Raw genomic sequence first — 21,188 nt, forward strand, 5'->3', positions numbered from 1 at the left:
TTTTTTAGAGTTTAACGTCAGCTGGCATCCTTGTACATGCATTGCTAACATCTTCTGTTTTAGTCCGTGATTACACTCTTAAATCTTACTGCTTATCTCTTAAATCTTACTGCTTATTCCTGCGTCTTTCAGGATCTTACAAAGCTTCAAACGACGCGTCGACTATAGACAACATGCATGAAGAGGATGATGTGGACAAAATACTCATTTGCCTAATAATTCTGCACTCCCTGTATTCAAACATCAGGCATGCTTTCAGAGCGACACCCCTCCCCCACCTGGCTGGATCTGACCACCTCTGCATGTCCCTCACCCCCACCTACACCCCCCTGCGGAGAAAAACAAAGCCCCAGACAAAGACAATAAAAACCTGGCCTGAAGGAGCCCTCTCTCAACTGCAGGACTGCTTTTCAACAACTGTATGGGATTTATTCTCCAGCCACAACCTCCAGGAGTACATGGACACTGTACTCTCGTACATCAGGAACTGTGTTGACAATGTCACCGTCAACAAAAGGGTCAGGGTGTTTTCAAATCAAAAACCCTGGATGAATAGCAAAGTGCAATCCCTCCTAAAAAGCCGCAACACTGCCTTCAAGTCAGGGGACAGGGCTGCGTACAGGGCGGCCAGGGCAGACCTGAGTAGAGGCATCAGGAAAGCTAAGGCTGCCTATAGGAGGGGGATTGAAGATCACTTTGCTGACAACGACCCCAGAAAAATGTGGCAGGGGATCAATCACATTACCAACTACAGAAGCAATAACCAGGCGACATCTAGGACTGATGCCTCGCTGGCTGAGGATCTAAACCGTTTCTTCGCCCGCTTTGAGACGACCAGGCCCTCAGCTGTCACACCACTTCCACCCGCCCCCAGCACTGGCACACTAACACTTAGGGAGCATCAAGTGAGGTGTGTTCTAAGGTCAGTGAATCCCAGGAAGGCGGCAGGTCCTGATGGAATACATGGAAAGGTTCTCAGAGCATGTGCTGACGAACTGACCGGAATCTTCACTAAAATCTTCAACCTCTCCTTGTCATCAAACACCATCCTGCCCTGCCTCAAAACCTCCACCATCATCCCCATCGCCAAGAAGACAGCTGTAGTCAGCCCAAATGACTACAGGCCTGTTGCACTTACGCCTGTAGTGATGAAGTGCTTTGAGAGACTGGTCTGTCAGCACATCAGGGCCGGTCTGCCTCCCACTCTGGACCCCCACCAATTTGCCTACAGGACAAATCGATCCACTGAGGACGCTATCACCATAGCGCTCCACACTGCGCTGAGTCACCTGGAGCACCGAGGAAGCTATGTGAGAATGCTCTTTCTGGACTTTAGCTCAGCATTCAATCATATCATCCCGGAGATCCTGGTCCAGAAAGTGTCTCACCTGGGACTCTCCACCCCCATCTGCCTCTGGATCAAGGACTTCCTGACAAACAGACCACAGTCTGTCAGACTCGGCCCCCATCTGTCCAGCTCCATTACACTCAGAACACATCCTTGTGGAGACCCGGTGCTGAGTCCCCTCCTGTTTACGCTCTACACATCCGACTGCTCTCCTACCCATCTCTCAAACACCATCATAAAATTCGCGGATGACACCACAGTGGTTGGACTCATCTCAAGGGGGGATGAGTCGGACTACAGAGATGAGGTCAACAGACTGACTGAGTGGTGTTCAGTTAACAACCTCCAACTGAACATCACGAAAACTAAAGAACTTATCTTGGACTTCAGGAAGGGCAGAGCAGACCCGGCCCCACTTTACATTCACGGGAACCGTGTGGAGAGGGTACACTCCATGAGGTTTCTGGGCGTGCAGATCTCTGATGATCTCTCCTGGACTGCAAATACCACGGCGGTGGTAAAAAAGGCCCAGCAGCGTCTCCACTTTCTGAGAGTGCTCAGGAGGAACAACCTGGAGGAGAGGCTGCTGGTGACATTTCAGAGCCACCATAGAGAGCATCCTAACGCACGGCATAACAACATGGTATGCAGGGTGCTCAGCTGCAGATAGGAAAGTACTGCAGAGGGTCATCAACACAGCCCAGAAGATCACTGGTTGTTCTCTGCCCAGCCTGGAGGTCATTGCAAATTCTCGGTACCTCAGCAGAGCTGGCAATATCATCAAGGACTACTCTCACCCCAGCAATCAACTGTTTGAACTATTACCGTCAGGCCGACGGTACAGGTCACATAAAACCAGGACAAACAGATTCAGGGATAGCTTCTTTCCCAGAGCTATCACCGTAGTAAATAAGCACAAAAACAATTGAACCTGCTTAGCTACTCCATACCGTCACTGCCATTATATTATGCTGCTATTCTTACTGTTATTATATTAATGCTGCTATCTTGTATATATTGTACTTACTATTGTTTGAGTAGTTACGATTGTTTTATTGTACTTTTATATTTTATATTTATATTTATTATTGAATTTTGCACCAAGGGAGTGGCACTCCAATTTCGTTGTACCTTGTACAATGACAATAAAGGCTATTCATTCATTCATTCATTCATTTAAAATGTCTCGCTTTTATTAAATAATTATCTGAATCTTACAACCAGTTTTTATCTGATGTAAAATGTATAGAAATCATACATATACCAACAAGACAGTGTACATCACTGTCACAACTGCGTTTGTTTTCATTCTAAGGCTTTATGGCTTTTCCTATAATACCCGGCGGGCCGGTCTCTAGTCAAAATGCCCGGGCCGATTTTATGTTTCTTTAAGCAAGTTCTTCATGACTGAGCCAAGTGTCCTCTTTTTTGGAAATCAAAATATGATCACCCTATGATATACCAGTCACACACCCAAGCAAAAACTGGTTCATCCCAAAGACAGAACTCCTAAACACAAACTTAACAACGTAGTGTATGCTGTAAAGTGCAGCGAGGAATGCTCAGACCTCTACATTGGAGAGACCAAACAGCCACTTCATAAACGCATGGCACAACATAGAAGAGCGTGAACACCTCTGAGCTGCTGAAAAAGGCCCAACACAGATTGTACTTTCTGAGAATTCTTGGGAGGAATAATATCACACAGAGACTGCTGGGTCCTTCAACAGAGCCTCCATCGAGAGTGTATTTAAGTGCATGCAACTGTACTGTTTATAAGATTGGGGAAACCTGCAGTCAGCTGAGACTGTAGAAGTCACTTGGATGAGTGATGAAACGTTTCTCCCACTGAAAACACTACGTCCAGATGAACAGAATCAACAGCATGCATCAAGACATATGAGTATGCTGTGTAAATTGATTTATTCTTGTACCTCCATGCCACAGTGGCCGAATTCTGCACACCAAGAAGTGATCATTTTCTCCTCTCATTTTAATAAATTGAGCTGTTTGGTCTTTGTTCCCTAAAACATATCACAAAAATGTTAATTCACAAAAATCAAAATTGGCTGTATGTAAGCAAAAAACAGTGGGAACCAACCTACAATCGAGTTTGCTATAGCATTATTTTTGTGCCTCTATTCAAAGCGCACGTAAAAAAACAAATTGCAAGCGCAAATGTTGCATTTTGAGCAAAGAAAAGTTTAATTTGAGCGAACAAAATTCATTTCTGCGTGCAAGAAATGTATTTCAGTGTTTGCTATTATCCATATACACACACAATAACAACCCCTCTTGCTCAGTTGTTAGCATTTGCTCTCGATCATTCTCTGCTCTGTGTGCTGACAGACATCTTTGGACCTGCTCTCAGTGTGTCGTTTGCGCTCACAACATCTCTGTTTCATGTGCGCTCCACACTCTGTACACTGTTATAAGTGTGCCACAAAACCAACCAATCACAGACTTAGATGCAAAAATTCTGATTGGCTGTTACGGTCTCCAATCAGTTCGTTTGCTACTGCATTCCGGAAACACGGTCCAGAATGTAGCTAAATCCATTTTCGGTTAGAATGTTTAATTATTTTATTTTAAATTATAATATAAATTATATCATATAATTTGTTAACAAATTGAAAGTTAACAGCACCTAAGATTAGAGCCCAGATAAGTGTCACACAGAGTTCTAGCTGCAGACACATCTCTGCACCAACTGTTTAGGCCAAAAAGCTGCTAAGAAGCCACTATTAAGGAAAAGCAACAAGCAGTTGAGATTTATTTGGGCCAAGAAACACAAGGAATGGACATCAGACCAGTTAAAATCTTTGCTTTGGTCTGATGAGTCCAAATTTGAGATCTTTGGTTGCACCCACTGTGTGTTTGTGCAACACAGAAAAGGTGAATGGATGGTCTCTGCATGTATGGTTCCTAACGTGAAGCATGGAGGAGGAGGTGTGATGGTGCTTTGCTGGTGACACTGTTGGGGATTTATTCAAAATTGAAGGCACACTGAAACTTATGATAGTAAAAAGTTATTATGCATACTCTGTTTATGAAAGTGTGAATACATTGTGTGGACAGCAGTATAACAGCATTGATGTCACGACCGATGACAGGTGTGCAAACAGGTAGCTGGGAGGAGCACCACACCCTTGGATAAAGAAAACAGAGAGACAGACAAACACAGAACTGTGCAATCATAAAGTACACTGTGCAAACACTGATAGAAGGTGAGTGTCTTCCAGTTTAAACAGGTCTTTGTATTTGTTCCATTTTCCAAGCAAAGGGGTTATTTACTCTAAACAATTAGCTTAAATAGAGAAAAAAACTAGATATGACTTTAATCAATTTATTTTTAAAATTGCAAGAAGTCGCAAAATGGCACACTGAAGCAGCACCAACAGCGACATACCATTCTTTCCAGTTTGCGTTTAGTTGGACCGTCATCTATTTTTCAACAGGACTGGACAATAAAATGAACATCTGAGTCGTGTCAGGTTCTTTGGGTTACAAGGACAATGACCCCAAACACACCTCCAGGCTGTCTAAGGCTATTTGACCATGAAGGAGTGTGATGGAGTGCTGCGCCAGGTTTCCTGCCCTCCACAGTAACCTGATCTAAACACAATAGAGATGGTTTGGGATTAGATCGACCGAGTGAAGGCAAAAGGGCAAACAAGTGCTCGGCATCTCTGGGAACTCTTTCAAGACTGTTGGAAAACCTTTTCAGGTGACTACCTCATGAAGCTCAACAAGAGAATGCCAAGAGTGTGCAAAGCTGTATTCAAAGCAAAGGCTGGTTATTTGAAGAATCTAAAATATAAAATATGTTATGATTTGTTTCACACTTTTTTGTTTACCACATAAACAAACACAAAACAAAAGTCGGGCCTAATGTGCTTTAGGATGAAATGAAAATGCAGTTCCTTATTCACTTGTCTACAACATCATTGGTCATTTAGAATTGAATTAATTTATCTTTTGAATTTTGAACTGCTATCTTGCAGACTTGCAGAAGGAGTTTCTAAATTCATGCAGCGTCTGTGAGGGCTGTGGCTCAGGTAGTAGCACCTACAAATTGAAAAGTCAGTGGATCAATCCCAGATTTTCCAGTCTGTATGCTAAATAAACTTTGGATTAGATATTGAACAGGACATTAGATGTTTTGCGAAGGCAAGAAAGAAAGAGAAGTCTGGGAGAAAGTTTAGATGCAGCAGTCGACCAAGATAGTGTGCATTTCTGAGTCCACCTCCTCCAACCTTTCCGGGGGAACACCAAGGCGTTCCCAGGCCAGCCAAGAGATAGATTCTCTTGAGTTTGTCCTGGGTCTGCCCCGGGGCCTCTTCTCGCTGGGACATGCCCAAAACACCCCACCCAGGAGGCATCATAGTGAGATGCCGAACCACCTCAATTGGCTCCTTTCGATGTGGAGGAGCAGCGGTTCTACTCTGAGGCCCTCCCAGATGGCCAAACACCTGACCCTATCTCTAAAGGAGAGGCCAGCCACCCTTCAGACAAAGCCGCTTATATCTGCGATCTTGTTCTTTCGCTCACTACCCAGTGCTCATGACCATAGGTGAGGGTAAGGATGTAGACCAACCAGTAAATTCAGAGCTTCGGTTTTACACTCAGCTCTCCTTTTACCACAACAGACTGGAACAGCTTCAATATCACTGCAGGATACAGCAAATGTATGAACAAACAAAATGTACTAGAAATACTGGGGACAGCACATTAACACAATACTATGAAAAAAATGAAAACAACATGGAGTGGGTAATAGGTAGTGATTTGTAAATAACTGGACAGGAATAACTTGAGCGTATTATATTATATCATACTACAGTCCTAACTAACTAGGCAGCTCATTGTCTTTCTCTTGTCAACACTTTTAGAAATAGAACTCATTTTAGGGTCGTGCCTGCCAGCAGGACCTGATATCCTCGTGTTGGTGTTGTTCGCACATCATCATAATTAATGTTATTCCAGGTTCAACATTGGAATTTCATATACGAATTCATCGCTTGGCTTGCTGTTTGTTTGCTAGTGATAGGCTACTTGACGACAGCATTAGCTAACCAGTGTCCTCTAGACAGAGAATTGAGTGTCAATGTATTATGATATATTATGAAAAAAGTACAGTTAAATATAGCTGTCATAAAAATGTTGCAAAAATGCAGTAGCTTCCCTGATCATTTTACTAACATAAGTAAAGAGAAAAGGATCTAAATAGCCCAGCCTAATGGTTGTGTGCTGAATCAATGAATAAACATATCAACTGTAAACATAACTGGCCCATAACTGTGGAAATTGACTTGAATTCTTGAGTTTGTGGAGATAAACAGTAATTTAAAAAGAGCTAAATTTGTCCTGAGCCATCATGTAAAAGTTTGTCCAAACCTGTCTCGAATAGAGAATGTGTGGCGTATTTTGAAGTGCAAAATGCCACAACGAAGACCCCGTACTGTTGCCCACCGTAAGACTTGTTTGCAGGAAGAATGGGACAAACTTACACCTGAAACACTTCACTTGGTGTCTTCAGTGCCTGAATATTTAAGTGTTCTATTAATACTGTGTGTCCAGTTTTTTTACATCATTTTTTTGGTTCATGCATTAGGTGTCCAACTTTGTTCAATTCTGCTTATTCAACAGTACAAAATACTCACTGAAAAATTATTTGTTGCTAGCTGTAATCAATCTACTGCCTTTCCATTTACTCTTTCAAACCATTATTTACTTCAGCTTTCTGCAGTTTCTTTACCTGATTAAATGACTATGAAAATATTCTGCAGAGCATCTTTAAGTTGTGTCTGTTTGCACAACAAAAAAGGAAACAGAAAACATGATGATGAGGAAGACTTGAGTATAAAAGAAGAAATACTTGTGGAGCAATCACTCAAGGTTTGTTGTATTGTTTTTATCCTGTGTGTCCAGTTTTTCTTTATTTATTTTGGTTCATTCATTGGGCGTGTCCAACGTTGTTCAGACTTGTTTTACCAATTGTTTGAGCTCATACACGTGTTTTAAAGAAGTCATATGTACACTTAACTTAATGCTTGGACTCACTGCATATTTATGCATCAACATTTGTATTTTTAAATTATTCTTCTCATATGAGAGTTTTGTATATTATTTGAGAAACACACTTCACTGCACCAACATATGATTATTGTATGTTAATCATTATGCTCAACATACATTGGCCACCTCGTCTTAAAAAAGCATCTGGACTTCACCTCTCATCCAAGGAGCTTCTTCAGTTCTAAGAGCGATTGGTGGAGAGTCCCAGACTTAAGCTCTATTAGGAATGTCCCTAAGGGTCATGGACCCCCTATCAATTCTCTGCCCAATCACATGAGGCAGAGTGTGAAAACGGGTTTAGGTCACAATCAGCCAAGGTTTCAGGTGAACCCATTGTGAGACCTTGCTCACCCTATCATGTGACTAACTGAGATCAAATGACCCAAGATGTGAGTGGGCGTTAAGGCATCTGGGAAGGGATCTAAGAACTGAATTATAGATGGCAGATGGTTGGTGTCGTAAGCCACCAACTCTGTTAGAAGATGATTGTTCACAGTGGACATAGATGGCTTATTTCACTCCTCTTTCAAATCAACTGTCCAAAATGTGAACATTGGCATCCTCGGTTGTTCTGTAAAGTTGGCTCTTCTTGTTGTGCCATGTGTTTTTAAAGTGGCTGTTTGGTTTCTCCAATATGGGGGTCTGAACATTCCTTGCTGCACTGTACACCATATACTACGTTGTTACGTTTGTGTTTGGGAGCTTTGTCTTTGGGATGAACCAGTTTTTGTCTGAGTGTATGGCTTGGTCTGAAGTACACTGGGATGTCATGTTTGGAGAAGGCTCTCCTGATTTTTTCTCCCAATAGAAATCTGGAACTCTCCACCAATTAATCTTAGAACTGACAAAGCTTCTCAGATGAGAGGTGAAATGTCTTCAAGAAACTTAAAGACTTCCAGATACTTTTTTTGCCAAGCTCCGTAGACTACGATGACCTGGATGACTAAGAACCCTCACAGACATACCCAGTTTAATTTTGTTTAGTGAAAATCTAAGTCTCCTTTTGCCTTTTATTTTGTATTCTTGTTTAATTGTCCTCCAACCTAAATAAACGGCTCTTTTGTTAGGACCAGTCCTGTCTCTAAGTGTCTGCATTTGCGTCCTCTCTTCTAAAACGCAGCTGCGCTCGCCAATCCAGACAGCGCTGTGTGTCACTCCTAAGATCCCAAACATATTTTTGTATTATACCTTCAAGCAGCTGTTTTTCTTAGATTTATAATGTACATATTAATGCAAATTGTGCCACTCTCATACACCATGTCAGTCTTAGTTTTTCTGTTTTTAGCTAACTTAATTTTTACTTTGATTTTCTTTTTTATAAACGGTGTGTACATGTACATTCTTGCACTCTCGTAGTATAAGGCCCTTAACAAGCATCCGTGGCACTTTAACTTTGTTGTTTATTTGTTGTTTAGTGTCGACTGTAGTACTTCTGTGCTTTATCATGTTGCTGTAACACAATTTCCCCTGAACTGAAACTGATACATGTGTTATAAAGATTCTTCTCAACTTTGTGACTGCAGTGCAGCTGGTTTGCTCGTAAGTTGGAGCACAACCATCTAAAGTGTGCCAAAAGCTTTTGTGGCTGTCCTGTGTCACTGTCCAGCCTTTCCTCAACACAGTTCTTGTAATCTTTCATTTCCTACAAAGTTTACAAAAGTTTCTGGCGTCTCTAAACCTCAGATGTGGCAAAAGGGCTAACAGCAAATGGACTTGATCTCTCTGAACAATAATAATTATTACCTAAACTCCACTCCTCCAAGAGCACCACTACGAATCACTGAAAAATCACATACAATGTGAATTGCTATAAGTGTCTATTAAGTCTGATTGGTGACTGGGGTTTCATAATGAGAGCTCGTGCTACCCGGCTACATTAGGTTTTGCATTCTGGATGCTTTTTCCAACAGTAACCAGCAGGGATGAGTAGCATAGTGAAATCTATGCAATTTTGAAAAATATAGTATTTGTATCATAGTTCCTTCTTATGTTCCAAAGGCTGTTACTTTAAAATAACACACAACAAAGAGAAAAGAAACTTTATTTTGGATGGACTAGAAACCAGCAGTAAACAAATCTAAAGAGGAAACAGCAGAAAGATTCTGTCATCCTTTGGTGAATTTTCATGTAGAGACCTGTTATATAATAAATAATGATTTTTCAAATCATAACAGCAGCCTTTATCTAAACCATTCAGCCAAGTTGAGCTATATAGTCTGATTATAGTGAAAATGTGTGATATATAGTTTAATCACCAAACCACTTTAGTTTGTTGATTTACCTGTTTTTAAATCTCTGCAGTAACACAAAAAAATAAATCTCTCATTGTTTCACATCTTCATTTCATGGAGTTGCTCTGTCTCGATCCTGCAGACATATAATGACACAGACAAGTTCATTAGTACAAAAGTGTTATGTGAACTCAAGGCTCTGACAGGATATGCGGGTTTAACAGCAGCTTTCATGTTTATGTTCTCATCACATTTCTTGTAACATGGTAATGCCTGTCACTGCCACTAGGGATGCAACGATACCAATTTTTTCAAACCGATCCGATACCGATACTTGGATCTGAGTACTTGCCGATACCGAGTACAAAAACCGATACTTCTACCACACACAAGTTAAACTTAACCAGTAGTAAAGAAACGACCCCAGACAACTCTTTAACCCAAACGAAACGTTTACTGAACGTAAGGGCAGAGACAAATACTGTACAACACATCCCTTTTTTAAACTCAAATGATATTCCAATTCCTTAACCAAATGAAATACACTGTATAAATGACATAATTCCCTTTCAAATTATATTAAACAACCCAACTTATGTTATCACCTTTTGGTAAGTGACTCACTAATATACACTCCAAAACACGTTATATAAATCCACTAAACACACAATATTCACACATGGGCCCCACACACACTCACATTCACACTTGTTGCAGGCCTGTTTGCTGCTCACGCCGGACGATGGAGAAAATCCTCTTCTCCCCAGTAAGAGCACAAAAGTCTGACTTACAGTTCAGCTGATCGGTAGGTCGCCGTTCACCAGTCCCACAATAAATCCACTCCTTGCGGACCCGATGCTGTCTCTGCTACAGCGCGTTAGCGAGTCACTGTCCAGCTCTCCGATAGTCCATAGCGGCTGCCTCCTTGGCGGCCAAGCAGTCCGGCTAGCCTTTAGCCTCGGCGATCGTAGCTGGAAACACAGCACGGTGGTGCGACCATTGAAACAAAAGTCACTTCACCCACACTCTGTTGTGAAGCTCTCACACGGTTAGCTTTCTAGTCACACACTCTTTTGTGCTGGTTAACCTCAGTAAAACTAGCCGAGTCTCTCACTTTGGTTCAGCTAACCTCGTTCATCTCTCCATGCCGTTCTCTTCTCCTCCTCCATTGCAACAGATACACAGGTCCCGTTTTATGCTACCTTCACGGGCCTCCAGAAAATGAGAACTCTGAAAAATATTTTAACTCCTTCAGAGTTACATACCATAAAATAATACTTTTATGATTAACATAACAGTTTGATTGCTCTAATTACCTGTATTTACCTTGCGACATATTACAGGGCAAATTACATTCAGGGTAGAGTTACATCACATAACATCAACTGTGAACACCTTATGTTACCGTGGCGTTTAAGTCCATGGGAATTATGATTATCCACTCCCAAATTCCCATCCGGGCTACATTAGTATCGGTTCATGGTATCGGTTAACTTTTACGAGTACGAGTACGCACACATTTTACAGTATCGGCCCCGATACCCGATACCAGTATCGGTATCGGTGCATCCCTAACTGCCACCCAACAGAATAAAGTGTTACCTCAGTTAGAAAGTCATTTTCGTGACACCAGCTTTGAAAGCAGAACTTAGCATCTCTCAGACTGGCTGAGTTCTTACAGTAAACTCTGAGGATCTTCTCAGCAAAGCACACTGGGAGAAGCTTGGACACCTGACAACAAGGACAGTAACATAAAAGCTGTTTTACAGAGACATCTACAGAAAGAACACACAGCTCATGCAAAGACATGCAGTAGTTCTGACCTGTTCTCTGGGAATCTTGAATGCTTCAGTAGGGTTAGCCTTAGTGTAGAAATATGTGGTATTGATGGGGTCCTTGTTTTTCATCCCATAGTCCAAAGTGACAACCTAAAAGAGAAGTGTGACAGACCAGCCTGTGTTTATGTTCACATGTACATTATGACTCAGTGCAGGTTGGCAACACAATTTAACTAAAAAAAAAGAAACAAAAGATTTTAGGAAGGTTTTAGAAAGATTTATTACTGAGTATAATTAGAATAAAAACTCACAGTAGTTTCAAAGTTGTCTTTTGAAATAACTTTAACCAGTTCATTTTCCAAGCTGTCCTTCATCTTCTGACAGAGAGGAGAGAACATGTGCTGTCATTGTTATTATCATTGTTTTGCTAATCTCTTTTTATGATCACTTTTCACTCTTACTTTTATTTCCTCTTGGTCTTCTTTCTTGAGCTGAGAAAGGGAGAAAAGAGTCACATCAACATCTCTCTCTTTTTTAGCGCACTCACATGCAACAAATATTGTAATCAACTAGATATTGTCTTGCAATAAAATATTGCCTAAATGCAGGTTAAACTGGGCTAATAAGCTATTATGCAGGTGACTATGAATGACTCACTATGGATTTAAATGGTTTCAAAATCAGCTACGATGAATTCAGTTTAACTCTGTCTCAAATATTGAGAATATTGGGTGGTGCCGTGATTAGCATTGCTCCCTCACAGCAAGAAGGTCCTGAGTTCAACTTCACCATCTGGCCGGGACCTTTCTGTGTGGAGTTCACATGTTCTTTTGTGGGTTCTCTCCAGGTACTCTGGCTTCCTAACACAGTCCAATGACATGTAAGTAGTGGGGTTATTTTAAGTGGGGAATCTAAATTGCCCGTAGGTGGGAATGGTTGTCTGTCTCTCTGCGTAAGCCCTGCGTCAGGCGGGCTGACTGGTTTCCAAAAGTTTTGCTTTTGCCAAGGGTCAGTGTCACTACTGAAAGACTGAGGCAATACATGGTCCCCACAGAGTCTGTCCAGATCCTCCAGGATGGCACATTGATACGTGCCACTGCCAGATGGTTTTTCTGGGTCTCCCAGTACAGTCTGAAGAGAATGGAGGAGAATCCAGGGCAGAAGGTCCTGTCCAGAGTATCTGCTGTTTTGTGCCACACATTTGGCATTAAATACCAGAAATGGCAAGTCTACCACTGGAACCCTGCACTTTTCACAGATGAGAGCTGAACACATAAGAAAGGGTCACACTGGACAGCTGTGAAAGGGTCTGGAGAAGCCATGGAAAATGTGATGCTGCCTGTAACATTGTTTAGCATGACCAGTTTGAGGGTTTATAAGTGATGGTCTGGGGAGCCATATCCATGGAGAGACACACAAACCTCTACAGGTTCTGCAACAGATCTTGGATTGAAGTCCCACGCTTACAGACCCTATGCTGGTGCATTGGGTCCTGGATTCCTCCTGGTGCATGACAATATCCGTCCTAATGTGACGGGAGTATGCAGGCAGTTCCTGGAGGAATTACATGAAGAAGAAGGTGCTGTGGTCTGGACTATTTGAGAACATGGACAATTTCCATTTATTTTACGGCTAGATACTAGCCTGTACAGGCCTTTGCACATCTACAGTAATTTCCTCCCTTTTTTCGAATGTAAATCTTACAGAAGTTTTTTAGTTCAAACTCTCAATGTACACCTGGTAGTCTGTTGGGACCGAGTTTGAATTATGTTCATACCATAAACCAGGGGTGTCCAAAGTCCGGCCCAATTGGCCCTCAAGTAATTTTATAAATAGAATAGAATATGGCCCGCACTTCAACTTTTGCTTGAGTTTATTGCACTTCTTAGTTTTAACACCAGGGGGAGCTACTGTTGATCAAGGCAGTTGCTCCACCAAAAAGGACAATCACAGAAGAAATTTACCCCCAAGTTACCAAACATGGCAGAACCAAAGAAGCAAAAGGTAGAAAGTGAACGCAGAAAATTTCAGACACAGTGGGAGAGTGAATATTTCTTCAAAGAATTCAAGGGGACGTGTGTCTGTTTGATCTGCACTTAAACTGTGGCAGTTATGAAAGAGTATAATGTACAACGTCATTATGAAACCAAACATCAGGCCTATGCATCCTACACTGGTGCTGAGCGAGAGCAGAAATTAAAGCAAAGGGTAGCTATCCTGTGGGGTCAGCAACAGTATTTTTTTCGTGCTCAAATTGTCCAGGAAAAGGCTCCAATAGCAGCTATGAGGTCGCCCAACTCATCGCAAGACAGGGCAAGCCTTTTTCAGATGGAGACCTCATAAAACACGGCCTTGTTAAAGTCACCGAAATAATGTGCCCGGAAAAAGTGCAGGAGTTCAACAACGTTGAACGTTGAATCACATATTTGCAAAAGTGCTCTAACGTTCTCGGAGATGCCTGTTACCCACCAGCTGACCGCATACCGGGCATTTGCCCGGTGAGCCAATAATGATTTTTCATTTTTATGTTTGTTTGTTTGGTTTTGTAACGGTATAAACAATGAAAGGTGGTGGATTAGCCAATTGGTCATGATCAACTCTGGGCTGGACCAATTACAATACATCCGTATTGAGGGGAAAAGGAACACATTTCGTCCCGTACTTCAGCTAGAATGAAAAAGACACAAAGCTGAAGTTATTCTGTCTTTACGCTGCAGCTGCCTCATCTTCTCTCATTCTCTCCCCTCCCTCTCCTGTTGCTACTTCAATCATGAAACTGATCAATGATCAGCTGATCGTCTCTCGTTTGTTTATCGCCCACTTTGCGCCAGAAAGAGGAAACCAGCGGATGTTGCGCTAAACAACAGCAGCACGTTTAAGCTTGATCAGCTGTTGTTAGAATTTATTTAATATTAATTTCTAGTATCAGCTGTTTGCTGGAGTGTACATCACTGTCACAACAGCGTTTGTTTTAGTTCAAAGGCTTTATGGTTTTTCCTATAATACCTGGTGGTGTAATTGGCCGATTTTTTGTCAGTTCAGCCTTATATATTACGTTTAACCCGAATGACCACCCGGTCAGCTGGTGGGTAACAGGCATTCCCGAGAACGTTAGAGCACTTTTGCAAATATGTGATGTCTTGATGAATCGAGCAGACATTTGAAGTTTACACAGCACCATTCTCGCATGAAAATATCTTAAAACTTTATTTTGTGACCCAGAAAGAGTAATATTTCAAACTCCGCCACTCTGTGTTCCTCCGCTACTAGTGATGTGCGGATCGATCCTGAAATATCGATTCCTCCAATACCAGTCATTTATGTTCTAGAATCGATTCTCACATTAAAATATCGATATTTTAGTAATTTAGGGTAAATTTGCAGTTTATCATTAACAGGAACACAGTGGAAAGAAACTATAACATTCGGATTGTCTACATTCAAAGGAACTACTTCCTCTTCCGCCTTTCATAGTCATGTGCGAAATACGGCTGTATAAATGTCTCGCAGACCCTTGGCGTAGTGATGGTAAATTTGATTCTATTTACTGAATCGAGTTTGAATGAGTCACTCACCAAAGTGAATCGGGGTTTTTGAGTCATTTGAGTCACTGAGTCAGTTGACCAGAGAGTGCAAAAAATTTACATTTTCACTCAAACTTAATTTGTTTCTCTTTTCATGTATATCCTACTGCTAAGATGAGGGATTAAAAAAGAAAAACAAATATTTTTATGGTGCAAAAAAGAGCAAAAAAAAGGTCTAAAGGGATGTTACGACCCTAGCTGGGCCTCCTGAAACTGCCCTTGTGTGGGTGTGGTGTTTTCTCTCCGCCTCTTCCTCTCTTGCTCCACCCCTCTGTCTCTCTCTTGCTCTTCTCTCTCCCCAGGACACAGCTGCTGCTCATTGGCCTCATTTACCACCTGGGCCCAGTCAGCAATCACCCCTCTGAGGTCATATAAGCTGGGGATGAACTGGATGTGAGGGGGTGGTTTTTCTCTGGTGTTCCCACATTGGGTGTCGAAGGTGTCGAGAGAGATCCTATAGTGTGGAAGCAGTGTGCAGTGTAGCTGCTTCACGTGAGTAGTGAGGGCTTGTGGGCCTCGGCAGCAGTAAAGCTAGCTGCTGCTAGTGACAGGGTGAGCTTGTGGGTCCCTGGAAGTGCCTCCTCGTGGTGTGGAGTTTTTTGTTTGGTTGTTGTGTTCTTTGTTGTTGCAACCTTTTTCCTTTTTCCAAGTGTTATTGGTAAAACGGCGTTGCCGGCTCTTTATGTTAAGATTATCTATAATAAAGACTATTTTATTTACTAAAAACTCCTGTCTGTTCTCCTTTCATTTTGTTCTGGACCCATTTGTTACTGGTCCCATTTGTTACTGGTCCCCTCACTCACATGCCTAGACCCCTTCGGGGGGACGTAACAATGTGGGGGCTTGTCCGGGATCCTGAAAATGGAGTTTGAAATTAGTGGTGTTTGGGTTTTTTGGCTTTTGTGTGACGGTTGTGTTGCTTTTTGAGAAGAGTTAAAAATACACCTTCCCAGTTAAGTTAGGTGAGTGTCCAGCTGAGCTTTTTAAGTTCTTCCTTCGGGCACTCTTTTATTATTTTGCCTTTCTTATTTTTGGAGTAATCCTGAGCGGGGATAAGTTCCCTGTTGGGGGTAGGCAATTCAGGGCTCCAGTCGCTGAAGCTTTGCCTTTCCAGTCGCCTCGAGCCCAGCACGCTCCCGAAGATGGGTAGGTATAGTTTGGTGTGCTTAGGAACTGGGTAAGTCGTGTTTGTTTAATGTGTATGCTGCAAGAGGTAAGTTGGTCAGTTAAAGTAAGTTGTGTAGTTTTCCATTAATTGATTAATTGTTGGGTAGTCTGAGTGAGTTGGCAGGTGTGTGGTGGTTTTCTTTAGGCTGAAATGGCGTTCAAGTTGAATCAGCTGGAGCTGACGAGCGCTGGGCCTACATCTGTTGGTGAACAGGTGTCCAGAGGCTCGTTTGTAAGCAACAACATCCACCTGGTTCCCGTTTTCTGTGAATCCAGTGTTGAGAGCTTCTTCAGGATATTTGAACGCATAGCAACTGCACTGCAGTGGCCTCAAGACGTGTGGGGGGGGTGATGTTGCCGTGTAAACTCACGGGTAAGGCTCAGGAAGCTTGTTCTGGTCTGTCTTGGCAGGACGGCCTAGTTTATGAAAAGATTAAAAGTGCCGTCCTCCAAGCCTATGAACTTGTACCTGATGCCTATAGGCAGCATTTTCGAGGTTTGGAGTTGGCACAGGGTCAGTCCTACCTTGACTTCGCTTGGGAGAAGGCAAAGCTTTTTGATAGGTGGTCCTCTGCAAGCCAGGTTAACAATTTGGGGTCGTTACGTGAGCTCATGCTTGTGGAGGATTTTAAAAACTCTGTTCCTGAGTGCATTGCTCTTTATTTAAGTGAACAAAGGGTTTCCACATTACAGCAGGCTGCCACACTGGCAGATGAGTTTACCCTAAGTCATAAAATAAATGCTGTAGAATGTGATACCCCTCTGTGCCATAGTACATCTTGGAGATGTAACATTTATTTTATAAGTATTTTCCTTAAATGTGTCAAATATATATTTTCTCATCTAAATGTCCACTGAGCTGTGAGCCAGGGGGCGATAATGCGCCTTAACGTTGGTTGCTAACCAAGAAGAAGAATAAGAAGCAGCTGTGAATCAGGAGGGAGGGGGTGAGTGAGTGAGTGATTCGTACATGCTATGATTCAGCACAGCAAGGGAGGGGGTGAGTGAGTATTGAACGATTCGTTCACGAATCGAACATCACTACCTTGGCACTCACAACAATGGCTGAACGTAATTTTGCGGACGTATTTTACCTCCACAAACAGCTGAGACGTGGTTTGCGATACATGTGGCAAAAAAGTGAGGTGTTGTGGCCATACTTGCCAACCTTGAGACCTCAGAATTAGGGAGACATTCAAAGGGCTGTTGGGGGGTGATAAATACATTTTACAGTGTTTATTTATCAGATAAAATACGTTAAATGTCACCGTTATTATTGGCTGGCCCGGAAACAGCGGGGGTGTCCAAATTCAGAGGCTGCTTCCACCTGAGGACCCGGCCTTCGCGGTCTAAAGAGAGCCGGGTAGTACATCACGAGATCCCTGGGTGGAGTGAAACTCTGCTGTCTGCTCCTTGCTGTCTAAAATATAACCGGGCGCTGGCGTAAACTCTCGACCGTCTCACACTTCTGTTTAATCAGTTTTCTGTTTGACGTTTATTCAGCCATGTGAAAACCCCGGAGGAACCCTCCCGAGGGATTAATAAAGTTAAAATTTAATTTAATCTAATCTAATAACTTTAATCTCAGCCAAACCGATTTACTCACGAACAAATAAAACACTGAAAAAGCCGAACAATAACATTTTTAAGTTATCAAAGTGACTTATATATCATGTTTAACCCGAGTAGTGAAAGACCGCAGGGGTTTGAAAACGATGTGTCGATTGGCTCAGATATTTGACGTTTACACAGCTACATTCTCACCTGAAAATATGTTAAAAGTTGTTTTGCGACCCAGAAAGAGAAATAAGAGTAATATTAAAATTAAGTAGCTGCCGCCATTGTTGGAAACTGGAATTGGCTGGGCCGCGCTATGAATTCTGCGATATGGTTTTTCAATTTTGTTGTCCGGGTGGAAAATCGGGAGAAATTCGGGAGAATGGTGGCTCCAGGAGATTTTAGGGAGGGGCACTGAAATTCGGGATTCTCCCGGAAAAATCGGGAGGGTTGGCATGTATGGTTGTGGCAACATCACTAACTGTAGAGGAGGACAAGGACAGGTGCTGCTAGGGCGAGACAGACGTCTCTCACGGAGTCCTTTAGTGCTGCAGGCAGGCAAGGTGTTCAAATAGAGCACAACTTCAGTTTTTTTATTTCTATATGCTGAACTCTGCATTATTAAGTGATAAGAACAAGTAATCTGATGTCCTGTAATCATTATGACGCTATAATTTGAGATACAATAAGTAAAATAAGTTTTTGTACACAAAGTATCGGTATCGGATCAGTATCGTCGATACCACCCTGAATATTACTTGGTATCGGATCAGAAAGAAAATCAGTGGTATCGCACATCACTATCCGCTACTGCCTCATTTGAGTTTTGGACGAAATGGATTCTGGGATATTGCATTTCGTCATTTCGATCTGATTGGAGACCAAAACAGCTAATCAGATTTTTTTTGCATCCAAGTCTGTGATTGGCTGGTTTTGTGGCACAAATATAATGGTGTACAGAAAGAGTTGATGGCAAGACGGGCAGAAATGTTGAGAGCGCAAGCAACACATTGCGAGCAAGAGCAAATGCAAAAACTGAGCGAGAGGGGCTGCTATTGTGTGTGTATGGATAATAGCAAACACTGAAATACATTTTTTGCACGCAGCAATGAATTTTGTTCACTCAAATTTAGCTTTTCTTCACTCAAAATAAATTTTTCCTCAAAATGCAACACTTGCACCTGCAACTGTTTTTTACGTGCGCTCAATTTTTTTTTTACATGCGCTCAGAATAGTGGCACAAAAATAACGCCATAGTTGTCTTGTGTAGTTGGTGTGTAGTGTAGTCGATAGTTTTGTTTTGTGTGTCAGAAAAATGAGGTGACTGGTGAATGTCACAGTTGCTGCTGAAAAGTCACCAAAGACAGATTACAGTGTAAATGCTGTCTCTAGGTGGAAAACGGGATGAGTGATACACCTCGTGCAGTCAGGCCTGCAGGTATCAGGCTTGTAATGCTGTCCTCTCTCTTATAGTGGACAAAAATTATTTTTTGGAGTGGCACAAATAATTTGTATGGCATCTTATTTGATGCAGAGCACCTGATTGTTCCGTAAATAGTTTGAAATGGCTATAAAAGAATGCCTTGGCTGCAGTTTTGGGTAAATAATTGCAAATAACTATTTGCAATAACTGTTGTTCTTTATAAATTTACAATTTGTATTTACGTTTCAATTATGAAAATGATCTGTTAAACATGTTTGTGGTTGTTACAGTAAAAAATATAACTTTTTCTACTCAGATTTTATGTTTTTTGTCTGATTTTAGATCAATTATGTTAATTGTCTCAAAATGAAAAATAACTATAAATTCAGACATATTAGGTTGTGCTGAAAAGAATGATACCAAATGATAACAAAGCTAGTTTTTAAAGGTGATATGCAGAGGTAAAATCAAAAGTAGTCAAAACGGCCAATTATACCCTGGCCCATGTATATGTTTGTTGTTGTTTTTTGTTTGTTTTTTTCACAATCATGGTGGGCCAAAAAAGCCAGGGCCAATTTTTTGTCCAGCCCTGATTGCACACCTTGGTTTCACCCACAAACTGGTACAGGTCTCGGGACATGATCCTCTGCAGAATCATCCTTGCTTCCTCCAGAGGAGAGAGAGTGAATTCATTTGAACAAGAACAAGGGTGGAGTATTCTTTCAATCACTTGATCTGCAGAGTAAACAGACAAATAAAATTAAGATCAGGTCAATTCAAGTAAACCAAAGAAACATTCACAAGTTCATCAGTAATGTCTTATAAAGAAAGACACACACAAAAAATTGATTAACATTAACAAACAAAACAAAATAAGCAAGCAATAAAGTAAGCAAAGCATTAGTAACACTGCAGTATTTTAAATAAATTTACAGTTTACTATAAACTAGTAGAGACGTATCAGTCAAACTGAAGAATCAACCTGACATCATGGCAAATCGTGTAATAGACACACTGGTCAACCGTGTCTTTTTCATGCTGTGCATCTCCAAAGCGTAAAAAAAACACAAATGCAGAAGTTGCAGTAAGTTGCAATAAACTGCAGTAACAGCAGAGTGAGATTTTTTTTTCCATTTCAAACCAGCATGAAAATAATCATTGGTAAGCATTTAAACAGACGTTAATTCATTTAGTGTATACAGTTTAGATTAGATTAGGTTAGATTAGATGAAACTTTATTAATCCCTCGGTTGGGTTCCTTCGGGAAATTCAGTTAGCCACCTTCTTTAATAGTTTCTGATAATTAAGGACCTTTATATGTTTTTTGTTCACTACCGAATTCTTGAAGTTAAATATAAGATTATTGGTAATGCAACGTCTGCACACGTGTCCATTTCATGTTTTGGATAGGGAAAGCGTGAAATAGACACGGTGGGCCAGCAAATATTTAGGTGTGATACTGGGTTGGATTGTTTAATGTGTAAAGGTATTTATAAATGAATGACTTACTTGACAGAACAACAACAACTTCTATCTATCTATCTATCTATCTAGACATTCTGCACTGAAAACACTTACAATCATTCAGAAAAAAGGATTTTTTGAAAGTTATACAAATAATTTGACAGAACATATATGTATAGACATTTTAGTATTTTTTAAAAGGAAATATGTAGAGCATGTTTTCCACCACCTGTCAGCTTTGTGTAGGCTTCCATGTCAGTTTTAGCTTTGGAGAGACAGAGCGTTGTTCCTCCTGAACCTTTAGTCAGGATGTACTGATCTGCTTTCAAGAGGGCGTCTTTGATCCTGGATAAAAGAGACCCAGTATATGACTTTATGGTCACTCTGTAGATGAAATAAATGTTGTATTACAATTGAATTACACAGTTGGTACTCACATAATTTCTACACTCTTGGTTACTCTGTGCTGGTAGGCTCTTCTGTGGAGAGAGTTCCTTGTGTGGAACATGTCATACAGGTTTGCCACTTCCTGTTGAGACCATCGTCTATAGTTTAATC

At 41.4% G+C, this 21,188-nt stretch overlaps 1 protein-coding gene across 5 annotated transcripts in view; it reads right to left on the reverse strand.

Moving 5' to 3' along the window:
- Positions 1-21,188, reverse strand: part of LOC116312538 (deoxynucleoside triphosphate triphosphohydrolase SAMHD1-like) — a 116,974-nt gene that overhangs the window by 65,575 nt on the left and 30,211 nt on the right. The window contains exons 11-19 of one of the 5 annotated variants that reach the window (XR_005609576.1): positions 21,068-21,159; positions 20,860-20,975; positions 19,768-19,901; positions 11,897-11,926; positions 11,747-11,812; positions 11,481-11,585; positions 11,260-11,388; positions 9,708-9,793; positions 9,455-9,503 (exon numbers count right to left, since the gene is read on the reverse strand). Coding sequence is in view for 4 of the 5 variants with exons in the window: in XM_039604228.1 (XP_039460162.1) it covers positions 9,770-9,793; positions 11,260-11,388; positions 11,481-11,585; positions 11,747-11,812; positions 11,897-11,926; positions 19,768-19,901; positions 20,860-20,975; positions 21,068-21,159 (696 nt within the window). In the remaining variant the exon portion in view is untranslated. Of the gene's footprint in view, positions 1-9,454; positions 9,794-11,259; positions 11,389-11,480; positions 11,586-11,746; positions 11,813-11,896; positions 11,927-19,767; positions 19,902-20,859; positions 20,976-21,067; positions 21,160-21,188 lie in introns of those variants that run through there. The other 4 variants (XM_039604232.1, XM_039604228.1, XM_039604230.1 and 1 more) reach the window with 4 other exon arrangements.

This window comes from Oreochromis aureus, linkage group 20, assembly GCF_013358895.1.
Source record: "Oreochromis aureus strain Israel breed Guangdong linkage group 20, ZZ_aureus, whole genome shotgun sequence".
NCBI lineage: Eukaryota > Metazoa > Chordata > Actinopteri > Cichliformes > Cichlidae > Oreochromis > Oreochromis aureus.